Source organism: Tenrec ecaudatus, chromosome 10 (genome assembly GCF_050624435.1).
Source record: "Tenrec ecaudatus isolate mTenEca1 chromosome 10, mTenEca1.hap1, whole genome shotgun sequence".
Taxonomy (NCBI): domain Eukaryota; kingdom Metazoa; phylum Chordata; class Mammalia; order Afrosoricida; family Tenrecidae; genus Tenrec; species Tenrec ecaudatus.
In genome coordinates, this window is record NC_134539.1 from 50,322,448 (window position 1) to 50,340,992 (window position 18,545).

Below are 18,545 nucleotides of genomic sequence, written 5' to 3' on the forward strand. Positions count from 1 at the left end.
CCACAGATCTGCACAGTGACGCTCACTTCCCAGTCGGAATCTGGCCTTTGGAGTTGGCACTTCTGATGTTGGCTGTGTGCCCTGTTTGGGCAGGACCTGGGCTTTACTCAGCCTTTGGTCTCCTGTTCCTGGCCTGGGACCTGGGCCTGATAGGAGAGGCATGCTGAATGGCCCTGGTTGGGGAGTGGTCAGGACCCTGGTGTCGTCATCAGCTACGGAGGGTCAGCAGTTCGAAATCACCCTTGCCCCAAGGCAGAAAGATGAGACTTTCCACTCCTGTATAGTGTTAGGGTCTTTTAAACCCACAGGGCAGGTCTGCCCTGCCCTACAGGGCCTAGAGGAGTGGGAATTGACCCTAGGACAGACAGTTTGACTTTGAGGGAGTACACTTTTTGAGGACAAGCAAGCATGATGTCCTGGCTGCTTTGCGCCCTGCATAGTGGGCACTGCCAGCCAAAGCCTCTGGTGAAGGGTTTCTGTAGGGTAGACCCTCGTCTCTGAGTGGCAGGAATGCTTCCAATGGGCCGAGGAGTTGGGGTCCTTGGCAGCGAGCTGATTGAGACCCTAGGAAGAGCTCTTCAGAGGTTGCTTTGGGCTGACTGGGGTCCGCAGGATGCTTGAGCTGTGGTGGGTGGAGGGCCAGCCCCGGCTGCTTCAGTGCAATGCTCACAATCTGTTGCACAGCCTAAGGGTCTGGGGCCCTGGCTCCTTTTGCCCTCTTGGAATGCTGCCCACCAGGGCAGTGGTTTGGAGGGATGTTCCCAGCCAGTGGTCTTTCCGGTGCTCTGAGAAAGAGGCACAGCAAAGGAGGGAGTGCCATGCCCATTGGGCCCCTGGGACTGGGGTGTGGAGGGCTCAGAGCGCCCATTTGTCTCCCTGGATGGCAGAGTCCATTGGCCTTGTGGGCAGAGCGAAGGGCTCTCCGGAGGGCATGGGTGATGTTGCAGCGCACCACTCCCACTCTCCACTTCGGCAGCTGAAGGACTCCAAGGACCCGGGCATCATTGTCATATGCCTTCCTCTTTGGACTCTCCCGTGACATGCTGCTTTCCAGGACCCCTGGCTGGAGCCACGTCCTCTCTGGAGAAGCCGTGGCTGAGAGCAGGAGAGAAAGCCGGAGACAAAGGCCCCTCCCAGCCCCAGCTTGCTGGGGAGCTGAGTCTGCCCTCTGACTCAGTGCCCCCTTCCCCGCTTCCAGCTGTCCGAGTCTCTGAGGTGTGGCCTCTTCCACCCGCCACTCCCCTTGCTGGGCTCCCGGTCAGGGTCAGGGTCAGGGTCAGGGTCAGGGGCTGGCTCAGCGGACAAGCAGCCCGCAGTCTGGCACGCAGTTGCCCCCGGTTGGCAGCTTCGCCTGCGACGCTGGAGCCCAGGCTCAGGCCGAGAGGGTTGTTGTTGTTTGTGGAGCCAGGCCGTTTCCAAGATGTCACTGCTCAGGGAAAGCCATCCGTCCTCCCGGGATAAACAAGGCTGTGGAGCCCAGAGAGGCGGGGGCCACTCACAGCAGGCGGGCCCAGTTCTCAGCCCCAGGGAACAGCCTTCCCGGATACCACCAGCTGCACGCGGGCCAGCGTCCCATCCCGGCCAGGCTGGCGGGCTGTGAGCCACCTGGGAGAGCAGAGCTTCCCGCATGGAGGTGAGGGACAGAGTCCCAGGATACCCGCCTACCCCCTACTCCTAGCAGCATGCTTGCCCTGTCACTCCAGGTGTGTGGACAGCTGCCAGATGCACCCCGTGCTGCAGATGGGCCGGCGCTGTCCCTGCCCGCCACAGGCCAGGCTGCTTGCACCTGGCACTGTGAATCCCCGGCTGGGTCGCTCAGTACTGTCAGCTGCTCCCAGTGTAGGGAGGGAGGGTGCTGTGAGTTATCTGGAACAGGGCATGCTTCTGGCCGTCCAGCCTGAGTGCTGGGTCCCAGGGCAGTCAGCCTGGGGCTCTCCGGGGGAGCTGGACCCCTTGGGGCAGGGTGGGGGTGGGGCCCTGAGGACAAAGAAAGGGCTGGGTGGAAGCCTTGGGGCCCCCAATGCAAGAGGCCATGGTGGGAGAGGGCTGGCGACAGCCACTCAGGAAAGGACGAGCGTGGCTGGACCCCCAGTGCAGTGTCCAAGCGAAGTGTGCGTGTGTAACTGACGGCTAGCTGGGCACTGGGGGTGTCGCTGCTTGGACCTCGGTTTAACAGAGTTCTCAGTTCATCCGATGGTGTCTCTCTGCCTCCTCCCTCCCTCCCTTTCTTCCCTCTACATGTGTCCAATACCTATTATGAGCATGGCAGGCTCCCCAAACCATCAAGTTGATGCCGCCTCGTAGCAACCCTGTAGACCAGGGTATAACTGCCCCTATGGGTTTCCAAGTAGCTCTTTAGGGGAGTAGAAAGTCTCTTCTTTTTCCCTTGGAGCTGCTGGTGGTTTCAAACTGCTGACCTGGTGGTTAGCAGCCTGGCATGTAACCCACTGCACCCTAGAGCTCCATGTGTCAGGTACTGGAGTATAGGAAGGGGTACAAACGACCAGCTGGCAGTTGAAACCCATGCCGTGGTGTGGTGGGAGGACCACCTGGTGGTCTGCTGAGAGCCACGGAGACCCTGTGGGGGTGGGGGGTGGGGATGGGGGGGTGGCAGTTTTATGCTGCCACATGGGACTGCTAGGAGTTAATAGCATCTGGCCACCCCACCCCCACATCGGTTTACTAGGTGAGCCCATCACACAGGGCTGGGATGGGGAACTGCAGGAATGAGGGTTGGGGTCGGGGTGAGCCCCCAGGAAGCACCCACCCAGCCTGGAGCCTCAAGGACCAAGGCTGAATCTGGTGTCAGAGGCTTGCGCACCAAGGCAGCCAGGCCTGTCCTGGTTTCGTTAGCCCTCCAGGGTATAGACTGAGGCCTGGCCATTGAAGTCACATTCATGAGTCCAGCTTACCTTAGGGGAGGTGTATGACGTTGTGTGTGGGTGAGCGTGGGCTCTGGGCATGATAGCTGTGTCTCCCCCCCCCCCCCCAGCCAGTACAACTCTTGGCTTAAATGAGATAGTGCTGAGTGGCCTCCAACCGAGGGAGGGGGAGTCTGTCGGCCCTACGCCCAGGAGGTGTCCCTGGGGCTTCTTGCTGGGATGGCAGCTGCTCTGCGACATGCCTTCTGAGGGGGTACAGAGGGCAGGGAGGAGGCATGAGGCCAGGTTTATTGTTAGTTTTTTAAATCAACTTCAAAATGGAGTTGTGAACCTACTTTGCCGAGAGGTGGTACGTAGGGGCACAGGTGAGCCGTCTTCATAAACCGGGCACCTCCGAGCTCCCACCACCCCGATGGAGAAACACCCCCGTCCCCTCACCCCATCCCACCCCTGCAGTCGCCACCGCCTCCACCACGAGCTTTGCCTTGAGTGCTGTGCATGGTGGCTATGTTGACGGATGCAGCAGTGCCCCGCGGCCGGACACGGGGGCCTAGCTGCAGCATGCTCACTGCTGGGCGGTATTCCGCCCCGTCAGCACCCCCACTTAGCGGTTCTCGTCTTGAGGGGCAGTGGGCGGCTCCCCGTTGGAGGTGTGGCTGTGAGCAGCCGTGGACACGTCTTTTGACGCACATCGGTGTGCATTTCTGTCAGGTTTAAGTGCCCAGGCTTTGAAGTTGCTGGGCCCTGGGGCTGTCTGTCATTAACTTTAGCAGGTGCCTCTGTGTGGTCCCCACACACCCTCCTCTCCGCAGTGTGTGCACGGCACTTCCGGTTGGTCCATGTCCTCATGGACCTCCTTGGCCCCAGATGCTGTGATGATGGGGTTTTCGGTTTCTGTCGGCCTGGCTCTGCTGGCTAGGGAGGCCAAACACCTTTCCTGGTGCTTCTTGGCCCTTTGGGTATCCTCCTTGGTGAAGGGCCTGCTACGGTCCCCCTGATCCCCACCCCTCGTTCAGTCGGGTGATCTGTGGGTGTTGGAATGGTACCGTACGCCGGCTGCGTGTTCGTTCTCGGTGTGTTGCCGGTGTCTCCTCCCACTCTGGGGCCTACCTTCTCTCGCCTCAAGGGGCGTCTGGGAAGAGTAGACGGTCCAGATTTCCACACAGCCCGAGTTGTCCATCTCGCTCTTTCTGGAGCCGGCCCTTCAAGTCCTGCCTCTTTGCCTCTGACAAGGCTACAGCTCTGTTTCCCTCTGGCACCTTCCAGAAGGCCTGCTGTTTTGTGTGTGTTTCCTATTGAAATCTCTGCTCTGAGTTGGGTTATAGGCGTGGCAAGGGGGTTGGGTTTGAGACCCGTTTTCTCCAGGTGGACTGCCCCTGGGTGTGGCACCCTCCGTGAAAAAGACCAACCCGTGCCATTGTCTATCAGGGCCGCCTTTGTCTGAAGCCAAGGGCCCATCAGGCCTGAGGGATGAGCTAGCTAGCAGAGGTTCTCCAGGTGGGCAGGGGAGGAGAGAGAATTGTCAGCAGGAAGTGCAGGAAGGAGAGAATAATTGGGGAGCCACAAATAGTTCAGGCTGGCTGGAGGCAAAAAAGGGAGAGGAGGGTGGAGTGTTGTGTTGTAGAAGTCGCCAGGGTAGACTGCCCAGCAGCGAAGGCAGTGTAAGGAGCTGGGACTTGCACCCCAATGGGGTAGGGGGAGTTTGGAACAGGAGAGGAATGCCAGCCCCTTTGTGCTGCGCTGAGGTGATGAGAAAGGTCCTGCTGTGATGAGAGTGTGACAGTGATGATTGTAAACCACCCCCCCCACCCCCGCACCCCAGCCCCCGCCTTGCCCTTCTGCAGAGACAGAGAGCCTCTACCTCGGGCTGCCCAGGGGTCTTGCTGCAGGGCAAGCTTTGGCCTCTAGGTGTGACTGAGTCCTATGGCCATCTGTCTGCTCCTGCCCTCCAATGTGAGAGCCCCCTCTTTGGCTTCCTCTCCCCCATCCCCCCACCCCCACCGGTCAGAAAGAGGAGAGGATTTAGGGCCCAGGGCCAGTAGGCAAGGTGGGACAGCTCTGGAAAGAGGGGAGCCTTTCCACTTCTCCTGCCCTTGATGGACCCACAAGGAAACCCAGCTGGGCTCTGAGCCCTCGGGCTACCTGGTGGACTCAGCTGAACAGACCCCCGTCCAGGAAGAGCGAGACCCGAGAGCGGGGTGAGCCACAATGATCGAGCCCAGGGGAAGGATGGGGGCAGCCTCTAGGGCTTTGGGCTTGGGCCTCTGCTTCTGCCCCCAACGTCTGCAGGTAGGTGGCAGTATCCCCATCCTAGGGCATGCCAGGTGCCCGACAGAGAGTCAGAGGCAGGGAGAGGAGCTGATGGTGCCGAGGCTGATAATGAGAGTAATAAATGACAGTCGTTTTTAGTTTTTCTTGAGCCCCTACCATGCGCCAGGCCCCGGACCATCTGCCAATAATGCCAAGCAAAGATTCTGAGCTCAGCCGTGGCACAGCAGGATCAGAAGGCTCCAGACTCCACCTTTTCCTAATCTGCAGGCGTCCCTTGTGGTGCAGCCCAGCGGGTGCGGGTTCAGCTCCCCATCTTCTCTGAGACACCCCTTGGAGCTAAGTCCCAGGTTCAGGTTGGACCCTGTCAGACTGGAGGGAGTCTGTGGGAAGCGACTGTACTGTCCCCATGATGCCTGCTGGGTTGTAGATGCTCAGCTAGTGGGAGCGCTCCCCACCCCACCCATCATCTCTCCCCACCATCTCCAGCTCAACCTTCCCCATGCCTCAAGCCCTCTGAGGGGATCACGTCCACATGGTTGTTATATAGCGACACCTTGTCCCATGGCTGCCTCTGGCCTCTGCACTCCTATCTTGGCTCCCCGTGAGCACTGGAGGGTTCGGCTTTGCACGGCCAACTCCCACGGGCCTTCCCAGTGGGCTCTGCTGCCCCTGTGCTTGCACGGGCCCCCTCTCTACTTCCTGGGCGGTGGGAGATTGACATGGCACCTCTAGCCCCGCCCCTCCCTCCCTCCCTCCACTAAGCAGCTTCAGGCTAGGGAACATGTGCCTTGCCCCTGTCTGGTCTCCATGCCTGGCACAGGCCCTGGCACATGGCTGGGGCTCTGTAGGTATTTGCTGAGTAACTCTGGCGGGCAAGTAAGCCAGGGACCGGTCCTAGTCCTGGTACAGGAAGCAGGGCCAGCCGGCCTTGGCAGGGGAACTGAGAACCCTCTAGCCAGAACCTCCAGGGTTTAACTGGGATGCAGGGGGATGGGCTGGAGGCGGATATAAGGAGGTAGATCTCTCTCTCTCTCTCTCTCTCTCTCTCTCTCTCTCTCTCTCTCTCACACACACACACACACACACACACCCCACTGGGAGCAGGCAAAAGAGGGGGTGGGGAGTATCCTTTGGAAGGGGTGCCCTGGTGGAGCCCCCAGGTGAGTCAGTTCCTGAGCAGAGCACAGAGCACCCAGGGGTGGGCAGGGGAGCCCACCAGGGGTGGACAGGCTGGGGGTCCCGTCCTTCTGACAGAGGCATCTGCCACTATTGGGGAAGCCCCTGCATTCAAGTCTCATGTCCAAGAGCTGGGGTGGTGGGGAAGGGTGGGGGACTGCCAGTCCACCTCCCCCACGGAAGCAGTGGTGTCTGAGACCCTGAGAGGGGAGGGGGTCTGGCCACGACTACATAGCAAGGTGGTGACAGGTCACCCAGGACTTGAACCAGACCTTGGTTGCTTCCATGCCTGCCTGCCAGCCAGACGCTGCATTAGTCCTTTGGGGATTTAGCTGGGGGCATCTCCAGCCAGCTCCAAAGGCCAGACGGGAGGCTTCCTTCCTCTGAGTCTGAGTAGGGTCTCCGCTCCCCTGGATCCGCAGGGGTACCTCTGGTCTGGAATCCTTGGAATTGGGAGAGCTCCTTGCCCATCTCTGTGCCCCAGCATGCTGTCAGTAGAGCGGTATCTCCCTGCTGGGAGTTAATGTGCCTTTGCCCCTGACAAACCTACGGGTAGCTGTGGACAGAGAAGCGTCCTTTGGTCTGAAGGCCACTTCCACCTTCTCCTTCCCCCTGTCCTTGCAGCTGGGCCTTGGCTTTGTCACCTGGATTTGTTTCTCTAGTCTACCCGGACTAATACAGTTTATCTTTATAGGAAGCCGACACAGGCGGCTGCCCTGCGCCCTTCCCATTGCCTCATCCCCAAAGGGGGGACGTGGGAGGCCTGGCTCCTTCAGATGTGGTTCCCTATCACAGAGGGAGCTGGGGCTTGGTTCTGGTCTGGATTCGAGTCCTGACTCTATTGCGTGACCCTCGGCATATTACCTCCCACCTCCAGGCCTCAGTCGTCTTGTCTGTAACTTGGGGGTGCTCCCCAGAATTACCCGGGGAGCCAGGAGTCAGGATGCCTGGGCCCAGCTCTTAGGGAGAATGATCCAGGAGGTCAGTAGGGACTGGGCACAGACCGAGATATTTTTTAAAATGTTCCACAGGTGATTCTAAAGTGTCCCTCTCTGTGGAGCACTAGAAGTCTAGATACCGTGCTTTTCAAATTTTAATGTGTAAAAGAACCACCTGGGATCTTGTTAAAATGCCAAATCTGAGCCATTAGGTGCTGATTGGGGCCCATGATCCTGTGCTTCCTACAGGTAATGCCGCCGCTGCCACTGCTGGTTCACAGAGCACACAGAGGGTGGTAAGGGTGTAGGGGCCCCAGGAGTCCCTGGAAGATCATTAGATGGCTCATTCATTCCTTCATCATTAAACACTTACAGTGGCAAGTGGGGAGAGGTGGGGCTAGAGGGAGGGGCAGGGCCCGGCCTCTTCCGTGGCTACAGTATTTGGACTTTATCCAGGAGGGATTAGGGAACCATGCTGAGGCTCTACTCTAAGCCAGTGGTTCTCAACCCCTTTGGGGGTCGAGTGACCTTTTACAGGGGTCACCTGATTCCTAACAGTAGCAAAATTACAGGTCCCACAGCCTCTCCGTCCCCCTCCCCAGCATCACCTCCACAGGTATCCTCTCTGCCCCACCATTGTGTAAGCCCTTCCCTGGCCGGGTGCAGTATGTGGATGCCGGAGGTGGGTGGAATGGGGATGGGGGGGCTTGCCCTGCCCGCCAGTCACATGTCTGTCTTGGTGTCATGCCTCTTTGTGTTCTCCAGTGGCAGCCCCAAGCAAGCTCCGCCTCATGTGACCTTCACAGTGGGTATTTAAGCTTACATGGGTGGTGGCCTGACTCCATGTTGGTTCTTCCCCACCCCTGCAGAGTTGGTCGGTGTTTGGGTGCAGTACTGCCCCTAGAGGACGGGCTGAGTCCTTGCCTACATACTCTAGATTTAGGAGAGAGCCCGGCTGGCCATATGGATGTTGGAGTTGGAGCCTCCGGAGGAGGGCTCAGTAGGAATGGGACTGGAAGGGGCCTGGGACAGATCCTGATGGGCAGGGGCCATCGGGGTGGGTGGAGGAAACCCAGGGTGCTAGAGTGCTTGGAGTCGTTTACACACACCAGCATCAGCTCATCCACTCCAAGCACACAGAGGAGCTAAGAGTAATCCCATGCTATGCCTAAGGAAGGGAGTCCTGGTGGCACAGTGGTTTCACATTGGGTTGCTACCCACAGGTCAGCAGTTTGAAACCACCAGCTGCTCCGAGGTCTCAGAAAACCCACAGCGGGCAGTTCTACCCCCTTCTATGGGCCTTTCTGTATTGGAATGGACCCATCAATGGCTAAGGAAACTGAGGCACTGAGGGGTTAAGTCCAAGGTCACCCAGCAGCAAGTGCAGAGTGGGACCGGCCCTCTATCAAGAGCTATCCCTGCTGTAAGGGGCTGCCTCTGCCCTCCATGGACTTTACAAAGTTGCCCAGTTGTGGGTAGGGCAGCCACAGCCTCAACCTGGGAAGACCACTGAGTTGGTGGCCGGGGTGGGGTGGGGTGGGGGATGGGGTGGCTAGACTCCAGCTTCTGGGTGTCAAGGAGCCAGGCCTGGAGGAGCTGGATGGAGGCAGGCTGGGGGAGCTCCGTGTAGGCTTAGCCGTGGAGCTTCCCAGAAGTCAGTTCTGGAAACTGGGGAGCTGGCCAGGGACCCAGGGAGTGCAGGCGGAAAGGGACAGTGCTGTTTCCAGAGTCCGGCCTGGAGGTCGGGCGGCTGGGCAGGAATGCCTTTCCCTCTCGCAAACAATGTTCCAGCTCCCAGCACTTCCTTGTCCTTCCTCGGGCCAGGCACTGACTGCCGCCCATTTCATGGCAGAGCCTCGAGTGCCTGGGATCACACAGGAAGATCTACAGGCTCCCCACCCCTCCCCCCACTTTAGGAAGTGGTTTCTGAGGGCAGGTGCTGAGCGTGGCGTCTGTGGTGGGTGTGATGAATCATCTGGAATGAGAACTGTGGGTTGACTCTGAGGTCAGCAGCCCTGGGTGACATGGGGCAAGTCCCTTCAAGCAGCCCACCACCACCACCATCCCCAGACCCGGTGTGAGCGAGAGCTCCTGGTGTCACACCTGCCTCTCTGCCCCAGCCTTTTCCAAGGCCTGGATTGGATTTGAGCGAGGATTTGATTAAAGCCTAAACAGGGCTCCATTTAGAGGGCCTGGTTCATTTCCTGTGAGCTTCTAGCAAGCGAGGCATGGGCCGAATTAACTCAGGTCCAGCCAAGCCGAAGAAGTGATCGATGGGAGAGATAGAGCTCCCCACCAGGAGGGAGGGCAGCAGCGTCCATGCCCTGCACAAGGCTGCAGCTGAGCAGACTGCGCTCTCTGGGACGCCCTGGCTGGCTTCTTGTTACCGCCTGTTGCAACAGATGCCGGGCTGAGTGCCCCCAGCGGCCGGCTGTACTTCCTCCGGCAGTTCGCCCCACACCCGTTAAGGCTGCGATTGCCCAACCTCTGTTGTTCCCAGGGCCTTGCACTGTTTCGGTTCGGTTCTGCCCTCCGCTGGAATCGGAATCTACATTTGACCACGATCTCCATTTTTAACATTTTGAAATGTTTAAATCCACCTGTCTAACCAGGGAGCGGAGGCGGGGCTGGGGAGGGAGGGAGAACCCCTAGCTAGCTAGCAGACACAAGTTCATCCTGGGGAAGGGGGAAGGCAATGCGCAGTATGGGGAAGTCAGCCCGACGTGGGCTGAAGAAGCAGCAGCTACGGCAGGTGCTCACCCTGTTGGGCTGACAATCTTCAGGGAGCAGGCAAACTTACAAGCGAGAAGGCTGTGGGCGAATATCAAGGGCTCCCCCTTCAGACGAACACAAGCTTATCCCAAACAGAATGTGTTCAAACACCTCTGCAGCAGTCTCTCCATCGCACGTGTTTTAATTTAGTCTTCATAGAGTGCTTTCAAGAAGGAAAACGCAACAAAACAGTGGCATCTGAGGGGTCTGCTGGGCCAGTTATGTCCAAAGCAGAGCGGTCAGCTCAGGGGGTTGTGGCGACTGTCCTTTGGGACCCCCAAGGGGTCATCTTGATAGATCGTCTCGAAGGACACAGGACACTTGCGAGACTTAGAAGTTTTCGGAAAATTGAGAACGGTGTTGGAGAGGAGAGGGCGGGGCAGCGGTGCGGGGTCCTTGTGGTTCCCATCGCGACCTCATCCTTGGAGGGTTCCTTTGGAAGATGCTGTCCACCCCACGGCCCCGATCTTGCCCCTCCAGCCTTCTTTGTGTTCCCCAAACCCGAAGAACATGTCAAAGGGGCATGCTGTTTTTGACATGATGCCAGTTGGAGAGCTCAGGATTCTTTTGTGGGGGGCACTTTGGAGACATGGAAAGGACTGACGGCAGAAGCGTGTAGACCGAGGACACGCTGAGGAAGAACAGCTTCCGGTTGCATTTTCCATTGTTTTGGAGTGACACTTTTTGACTTACCCCTGGAGCCCCCATGTGTATGCAGGGGTGGTGTTGGATATTTCCACATGCATACTTGTGAATGCAGATGCACGCATACACGTGCATGTGTGCTAGACACACAGGGGGCATAGTAACAGACACTACTTAGGCATTGGGTCCGAGCCACTGGACTGCAAAGCCAAGGACCATAGATCCTGGGGGCGTCTCGGTTGATGGACCAAACACAGCCCGTCAAGATGATGTTGTATACCCAGTCTGGTGAGGAGTAACTGAGGTCTTACAAGCTATCGAGCAGCTCTCTAGAAAGCATCTGTTGATCTTTTCCCACCCGGAAGGAGCCAAGGAGAACCAAGAAAGGACTCATGCCTCACAGGACCTGTATCTTCCTCCTCCCTGAGGCCAGATGAACTAGATGGTGCCCGGCCTCCAAGACAGATCCTGGTTAGAATGGGTTAAAATAAAATGTAGAACAAAATTCAAATTAGAAAACAAAACAAAAGACAAAAGACCGGATTCACTGGTCCGAAAGACTCTAGAGTAGGCATCCTCAGACTACAGCCCACGGGCCACATGCACCCGCAGAGGACATTTATCCAACCCATAGGGTGTTTTCGCCCTGTTTGGTTTTTTTTGCTTCAAAATAAGATATGTGCAGTGTGCATAGGAATGTGTTCATTGTTTTTCTTTAAACTACAGTCTGGCCCTCCAATGGGTCTGAGGGATAGTGAACTGGCCCCCTGATTAAAAAGTTTGAGGACCCCTGCTCTAGAGGAGCCTCCAGACTATTGTCCTGAGACAGACAACCTTCACACTTGACCCCGAAGAGGCTCCTGGAGGCCACCTTTTAACCAAATAAGCAGCGGGCTTATAACATAAGCAATTATAGCCGTCAAGAACGCGCTCCTCAGAGTCATCGGGTGTGTGGGACCAAACAGGCAACAAAAGCAAAGATGGAGAAGACAGGGAGGGACGGGCAGCATCCAGGACCCCAGTGAGGCAATAGGAAGAGTGGGCCTGGAGACTGTGGTCCACGCCACACAACTGCCGGGGATGAACTGTTGACCGGAGAACCATACCTTGTGAAAACCTTGCACTAAGGCACAATCACTCATTAAAAAATGAGACTAATTAGCAAACAGCCACAAACTGAAATAGATACCTACCCCGCCCCCAGAACACCCTGGGGAGGGAGAAGACTCCGCCCCCGCTGGCTTGGGGGAACTTGTTCAACGGTAGATTCTGAGTCAGGCTCTCTGAGGTGGAAATGCACGTTTCAATGGTGGGGGTGGGGTAGGGGTGTAGGGGTGTGGGTGCGGGGGGGGGGGGGGTCCAAACTGAAACAGTCTGGTTGTTTTTTGTTATTGTCTACTGAACTGACAGCAGGCGATCATGTCTGACTTGATCTCTGGTATTACCCAGGGCCTTATGCAGGCCTGGGAAATGAATGAATGCAGGAAGGAATGAATGAGGGAGCGCGCACGAGCATATCCCAGTCTCCTGCCCACCGAGTCTGGCTCACAGCGCCCAGAGCAAGACTGTAAGGGGCCCTCCTATCCCCCTCCTCTCCTGCCTCTGTTTCTCTCCAACACCCCTGAACACTGGCCTGCCCAAACCTGCCCACTTCCGCTTTATTAGGTGCGTCTCCTCTGTGTGGGGGAGTAATGCTACTCCTGAGAGAACGGTGTCACCCTCGGAGCTTCTGGCCCGCACCGGATGGTGTTGGCTGACCCGGAGCTGCACTGCCCGCCCACTGCAGAGCTGACACCTGGGCTCGAAGGCCTGCTCCTCTGGGAGCCCCGTGGTTTCTGAGCCGCCTGCCTGGGGCGGGGCACCCCTGCCAGAGTGCCACTTCCCTCCGGCCTTGTTTGGCTTGGCCTCCGTTCCTCCTTTGAGCACAGGCTTTAGCAGAGGCAGGCTGACTTGCATTTCTGGTTTGGGGTTTGTGCTGCACTTTCCCCGAGGGAAGGGCGCGCTTGCAGCCGCCGCCACCACCGGACGGACGGATAGACGGACAGACTGGGCCCCAGCCCCACCCTGGAGGCCCACTGCCATGAAGTGGATTCGGACTCAGAGCCACCTCGGGAAGGGGCCGTGCGAGCATGCTCCCTCGTTGGGGCCTCTGGGAGCCAGGCCCTGAGGACACCTGGCCGCTGCTTCTCTCTCATCCTTTCCTGAGGACACTCGGAGGTGCGGGGTCCGGTCTGGCCACTGGGGAGGGCGCCTTCTGTGGCCGTCTCCAGATGGAGACTGTTCTCTGGTGGGTGGGTTCGTGGGGGACTGAGAACCCGGGGCTCTCACCCGAGCCCAGCCTCTGATTGGACCAAGCCATCCTGTCTGGTGGACGGCGGGGAGCTCTCTGTCCACCTGGGCACAGCCTGAGTCCCTGACACCCAGGCCTTTATTTCCAGCTGAGAATTCTGGGGTGGAGGCCCGGCATTGTGATCGCCAGCTTCCCTTCTGGGTGCCTGTCAGAGTTTTTTGGCTGCCAGGGGCCCATGGGAGAGGCCCCTGACCTCAGACTTTTCCCTCGAGCAGTGGTTCTCAGCCTTTCTCGTACCGCGACCCTTTCATACAGTTCCTTATGTGGTGGTGGCCCCCAACCATAAAATTATTTTCATTGCTGCTTCATCACTGTCATTTTGCTACTGTGATGAATCGGGCGACCCCTGTGAAGGGGTTATTCTACCCCAAAGGGGTTGTGACCCACTTTGAGAACCAATGAGAGAACCGCTGTCTAGATCTACATGTGCTTTATCACCATGGCGCCGCTGCCCTTTCTACAGCAAGTTCTCCACGTTGGGCAAGTTGGCGATGCCCATGGAATCACCTGGAGGCTAGAGGGCTCCCACTGGGTGATGTGCGGTTCCCTCTGCCCATCTCGGGGCCTCAGCCTCCCTGTCTGAGTTGTGGGAGTTGGGAATGTTTGGGCTCTTGGGATGGTGGGGGTCTCAGGGTCTGAAGTTCCAAGGATCCAGGCATCCTTGGGCAGAATCGCCCCTTGTGGAGGGCCAGTGGGCACCTGCCTGTGGACGAGACCCCAGGGGTACTCTCCCTAGCCCAGGCCAGCTCTCCAGTTCAGAGGCACTCTCCACACTTGACCAGGCCCTGCCTTCTGTGCTCCCAGCAGCCAATCTCACCCCCACCATGTTTTCATAGCTGCCTCGGTGCTCCCAGATGCACCATGGCCCCTCATGCGTGTGCACAGGGCTCTGCAGCTGCCTGAGCCACAGTGAGGACCCTTGCTTCTCCTGCCCATGCGACTTGGCTGGACTTTCTCCTGGCAGACAGTCTCCCATGGAAGGACAGCCTTTGAGTGCAATAGTGGACAGATAACTGCTCTTTGGGCTCAGTTTCCTCATCTGCCAAATGGACATTAGAGCCCTTCATCTCTGTTTTGAGAGTACTTGCACTCTGAGATTCTCCACCATTGTGTGTGTGTGTGTGTGTGTGAGAGAGAGAGAGAGAGAGAGAGAGAGAGAGAGAGAGAGAGAGAGAGAGAGAGTGTGTGTGTGTGTGTGTTTGTGTCTTGGCATCTCCATGTGTCTGCAGAGTTGCCCAGTACGTGTGAGGCCCTTCTCTTCCACGGGTCCTATGTGGCCGTGACCCTTGAAGGGCACACCCTGGGCTCTCAGTGGTTCAGGCTCTAGCCCTCCCAGCCCCTGGGTGTGAGGGAGGCCCAGCCCCCTCCCGAGGGCTGCTTCCCCTCCTGGCTCTGACACCCTGGACCCTCCCGACCTTCTCTGAGCCCAACTCCTCTCCAGAGAGAGACACACATTCAGACTCTGATCACAGAACGGCTTTCCCATTCCCAGTGAACTCTTGGGTGGGAACCCAGCTAAGACCTGAGGCTCCCTTGGGTAGCGGCCGGAGCACGCAGACAGGAAATGCTCTCTGCTTCTCGGAATCCCTGTGGTTCCGCCGAGCAGCTTAAAAACACACAAAACAGCCTAAACACAACACGACGGGCAAGTCCTTGTTTGAAAGGCTGATTTTTTTTTTTAATTTTAAACTTTGGTTCAGGTAAAGGATGTTATGTAGCTGGGTTCAGACTTCTGCCTCGTGGCCCTGTGCTGGGGTGCAGGTTTGGCTCCGTCCTGGTTTCTCCTGTACTGACTTCCCCCCTGTTTTGTTCTCTGTGAAATGGGGACAATGGTACTTTCCCCCCCCCCCCCTTCGGCCATTGGGAGGATTAAGCAAGGGAGGGATTACACCTTGACCAGTAGCTAGCACACAGGAGCCAGGCAAATGCAGGCCATCTCGCCCTTCCCCCTTGCTTGACCAACTGGGGCCTTCAGGTCTCTCTGTGGCATGGCTGGCCCTCAGACTGTGGGGCAGGGGGTCCGGAGTTCAGGCAGCCATCCGTGTATCAGTCACTGTGACATTGGCTAAGGCCGTGTGTGACCTCTCCCTTTCGTATTTTCTTTCTGTTGCTCAGATGTTTGAGTCGGAGGCAGATGAGAAGAGGGAGATGCCCTTGGAAGAAGGGCAGAGGCCGGGTGCTGAAGATCCTTCCCTCAACAAGGACCCCTCTCCTGGCCAGGAGCCTCCTCCAGGACAAGGCCTCCCACCCAGCAAGGACCCCTCCCCTGGCCAGAAGCCTCCTCCAGGACAAGACCTCCCACCCAGCAAGGACCCCTCTCCTAGTCAAGAACTTCCTCCAGGACAAGACCTCCCACCCAGCAAGGACCCCTCCCCTGGCCAGGAGCCTCCTCCAGGACAAGACCTCCCACCCAGCAAGGACCCCTCTCCTAGTCAAGAACTTCCTCCAGGACAAGACCTCTCACCCAGCAAGGACCCCTCCCCTGGCCAGGAGCCTCCTCCAGGACAAGGCCTCCCACCCAGCAAGGACCCTAGTTCTAGTCAGGAACCTTCTACTAGCCAAGATTCTCCATCTCGCAAAGACGTACCTTCCTTCAAGGAACCCCCTGCAGGTCAAGGACCTCCACCAAGCAAGGACTCCCCACCATGCCCAGCTCTACCTCCAGGCCAAGACCCCTCCCTCTGCCAGGACCTTCCCACGAGCCAAGAACCCTCTCCCAGCCAAGACCCTCTGCTCAGCCAAGACCTCCCTTCCATCTCGGCCACCCCTGCCCAGGACCTTCCCCCTTGCCAAGATAGGCCACCCAGCCAGGCTTCAGTGGCAGCGGAAGCCCTCACGGCCCAGGAGAACATAGGCTCTGGGGGACCAGCAGCCACTGGGGATCCACCTGGGGCTTCTAGGCCTGCCTTCGTGATCCCTGAGGTCCGGCTGGACAGTGCCTACAGCCAGGAAGCAGGGGCCGAGCGGGGAAGCTCCGGAGAAGAGGAAGCCGTGGAGGGGGATGAAGGGGACGACGGTGAGGAGGAGGAGGAGGATACGAGCGATGACAGCTACGGAGGCGGAGGCGAGCGCAGCGAGGGCAAGCGCAGCAGCATGATCGAGGCGGGCCAGGGCGCGGAGGGCGGCTTCTCGCTGCGCGTGCAGAACTCCCTGCGGCGCCGGACGCACAGCGAGGGGAGCCTGCTGCAGGAGTCCCGCGGGCCCTGCTTCGCCTCCGACACCACCTTGCATTGCTCCGATGGCGAGGGCGCCACGCCCACCTGGAGCGTGCCGTCACCGCGCACCTTCAAGAAAGAGCTGGGCCGCAACGGGGGCTCCATGCACCACCTGTCCCTCTTCTTCACCGGGCACAGGAAGGTAAGAAGCCGCGGGTCGGAGGGGTGGGTGGGCAGAGCAGGGCCTTGGAGGAAGCAGAGGTCCCCCGGCCATATCTCTGCTCTCCTCCCGCAGAGCCTTCTCCCCACTAGACAGTATAACAGGACCCAGAACCCCTGCCTTTGTGGCTCCGCACACCACGCCCCTTCCACTCCTTTGCCACGCCCACAGGGAGTCGCCCCGCCCCTAGTGGTCCACCCCAGGACCTGGATGTTTGGATCTAACAGGTCTGAGGGCAGGAGCTGGGGAAATGCGAGGGCCTCTTCAAAAAGGGCATTGGAAGGTGATGGGGTTTGCCCGTGACCCTTTTGAAGCCCCCTCCTACAGAGCATATACCATCAGCCAGCATCAGCCGCCGCCACATCAGGGGGGTCACACAGTTTGCTGCTGTGCTGGCTCTGTTCTGAGCAGTTTACTCTCGCCCCTTCCCGCTCACATAGAGCAGAGACTACTGTCAGCCCCATTGTACAGAGGAGGAGACCGAGGCACTGGAGCCATCAGCCAGCTGGCCCCAGGCTACACAGGTGTACACTATGACTCAGCCTGAATCAGAACCTGGCTCCAGGCCGGGAGTGCCCTGGCAAATATTTGTCCATAGCTGAGTAAGTGTTGGTTGTTGTCCGGTGTGCCGGGCTCTGCCTCTGGACCACAGTGGGGGCTGTGGACATGTGTCAGAACGCCTGCAAGCCCACCAGCCAGCCTGAGTCCAGGCTCTGTTCCTCATCGACTGTGTGGCCTTGGGTGAGTCACCAGCACCTCTGAGCCTGCTCGGAGCAAGTGGGCGTGAATGGCACGAACACCACAGGCAGTCTAGGATGAATCAAAACCTCGTGGGGCCTGGGGGCGTCAGAGACTGGCCTATGAGAATGCTGGTTCCCACTGCCCCTTCTCAAAGAGCTGGTTGTCAGTGCAAAGCCTGGGTGGACAAGTGTTGTGAGAAGGTGGGTGCAGGGGGTGCCAGTGCCTGAGGGGGTGGCTGACCCCAGAGATCTTGCAGCTTGGTGAGGAGCATATCTGGGGCCATCAGCCAAGGTGACCGGAGAATCAGCTTCCATGCTTTGACCTTGGAAGTTGAACGGGCTTAGAGTAACAACCAGAGAGGATGAGCAGGCAGACCTTCTGTGAAGGAGGCCAGTCTGCTTAGAGCAGGGGGCTGCTACAGGGCAGGCACGTGGCACCCATGCTGCCAGGCCTTACTCCAAACCCCTGCAGACATCACTAATGGATTCCAGAAATCTTTCCTTGTGACTAGCTCCTGGTCTCTGCAGCCTTCTTAACTTCTTGGCCACTAGCAGTAAGGCTGACTGGACACTCAGGAGGAAATCTCCTGCTCAGGCTGGAAGGGCAGCCTGAGGACCACCAGAGAAGGACCTGGAAGAAGACCCAGGGACTGGGACTGTCTCCCCCCCTCCCCCGACTACCCAGTGGCCTTCACATGTCCATGTACTCTGAAGTCTAAGTTTCAGTGCTAGGCCTCTAGGTCCCAAGTTTCTACGTGGTGCCCAGACCCCGCCAGGTACCCTGATGTGCCCTTCAGTCTGGACATTGCTGCCATTCATGGAGTTGGCAGCTGCAGGAGAGAGCCCAGGACCCTGTCCCCCGGGGGCTTGAGGCCTCAGGCTCCCTCAGGCCAGACCTGGCCACTCGGCCTGAAGGGCGAGTGAAGCCCAAGGATCTGCCACTTTAGTTGAGCCTCCTGGTCCTGAGTCCAAGTGTCCCCAGCCGAGCGCCCCCTGGACCTGTTACAGGGATATAGATGAACAAATATCTGGTACACAGATGACTCACACGGGCCCATGGACACATGTCGCATTTTCAGCTTCGTTGATATCAGCAGCTGTCTGGGGACACGCTTCTACCCCGGAGTCCAACAGACCTTGAGCAGTCCACTCCGGTCTCAAATCCCTCCTTAGAGTGCTACTGTGTTGTCCCCTAGGGCCCCCCAGCCACCTGCAGCTCCTTGAACCCTGACCTCTCCTGCTCTGTGGCTTTCCCCACTGACCTCCCGAGATGCAGCTACAGGGACCTCCAAGCCTGCCAGCCCCGATATAGCTACCTTTCATGTGGTTTCTGCTCCACAGGCCCAAGTCCTCCATCGTCACTCATACCCTCAGCCACCCGAGTCTAGGGTGGAGG

At 58.4% G+C, this 18,545-nt stretch overlaps 1 protein-coding gene across 3 annotated transcripts in view; it reads left to right on the forward strand.

Annotated features, from left to right (window-relative positions):
• Positions 1-18,545, forward strand: part of RGS3 (regulator of G protein signaling 3) — a 95,745-nt gene that overhangs the window by 65,383 nt on the left and 11,817 nt on the right. The window contains exons 11-12 of one of the 3 annotated variants that reach the window (XM_075560358.1): positions 15,150-15,447; positions 15,706-16,391. The exons of 1 other annotated variant lie outside the window; for it this stretch is intronic. In XM_075560358.1, the coding sequence (XP_075416473.1) occupies positions 15,150-15,447; positions 15,706-16,391 (984 nt within the window). Of the gene's footprint in view, positions 1-15,149; positions 16,392-18,545 lie in introns of all 3 variants that reach the window. One more of the 3 variants, XM_075560357.1, reaches the window with a different exon arrangement.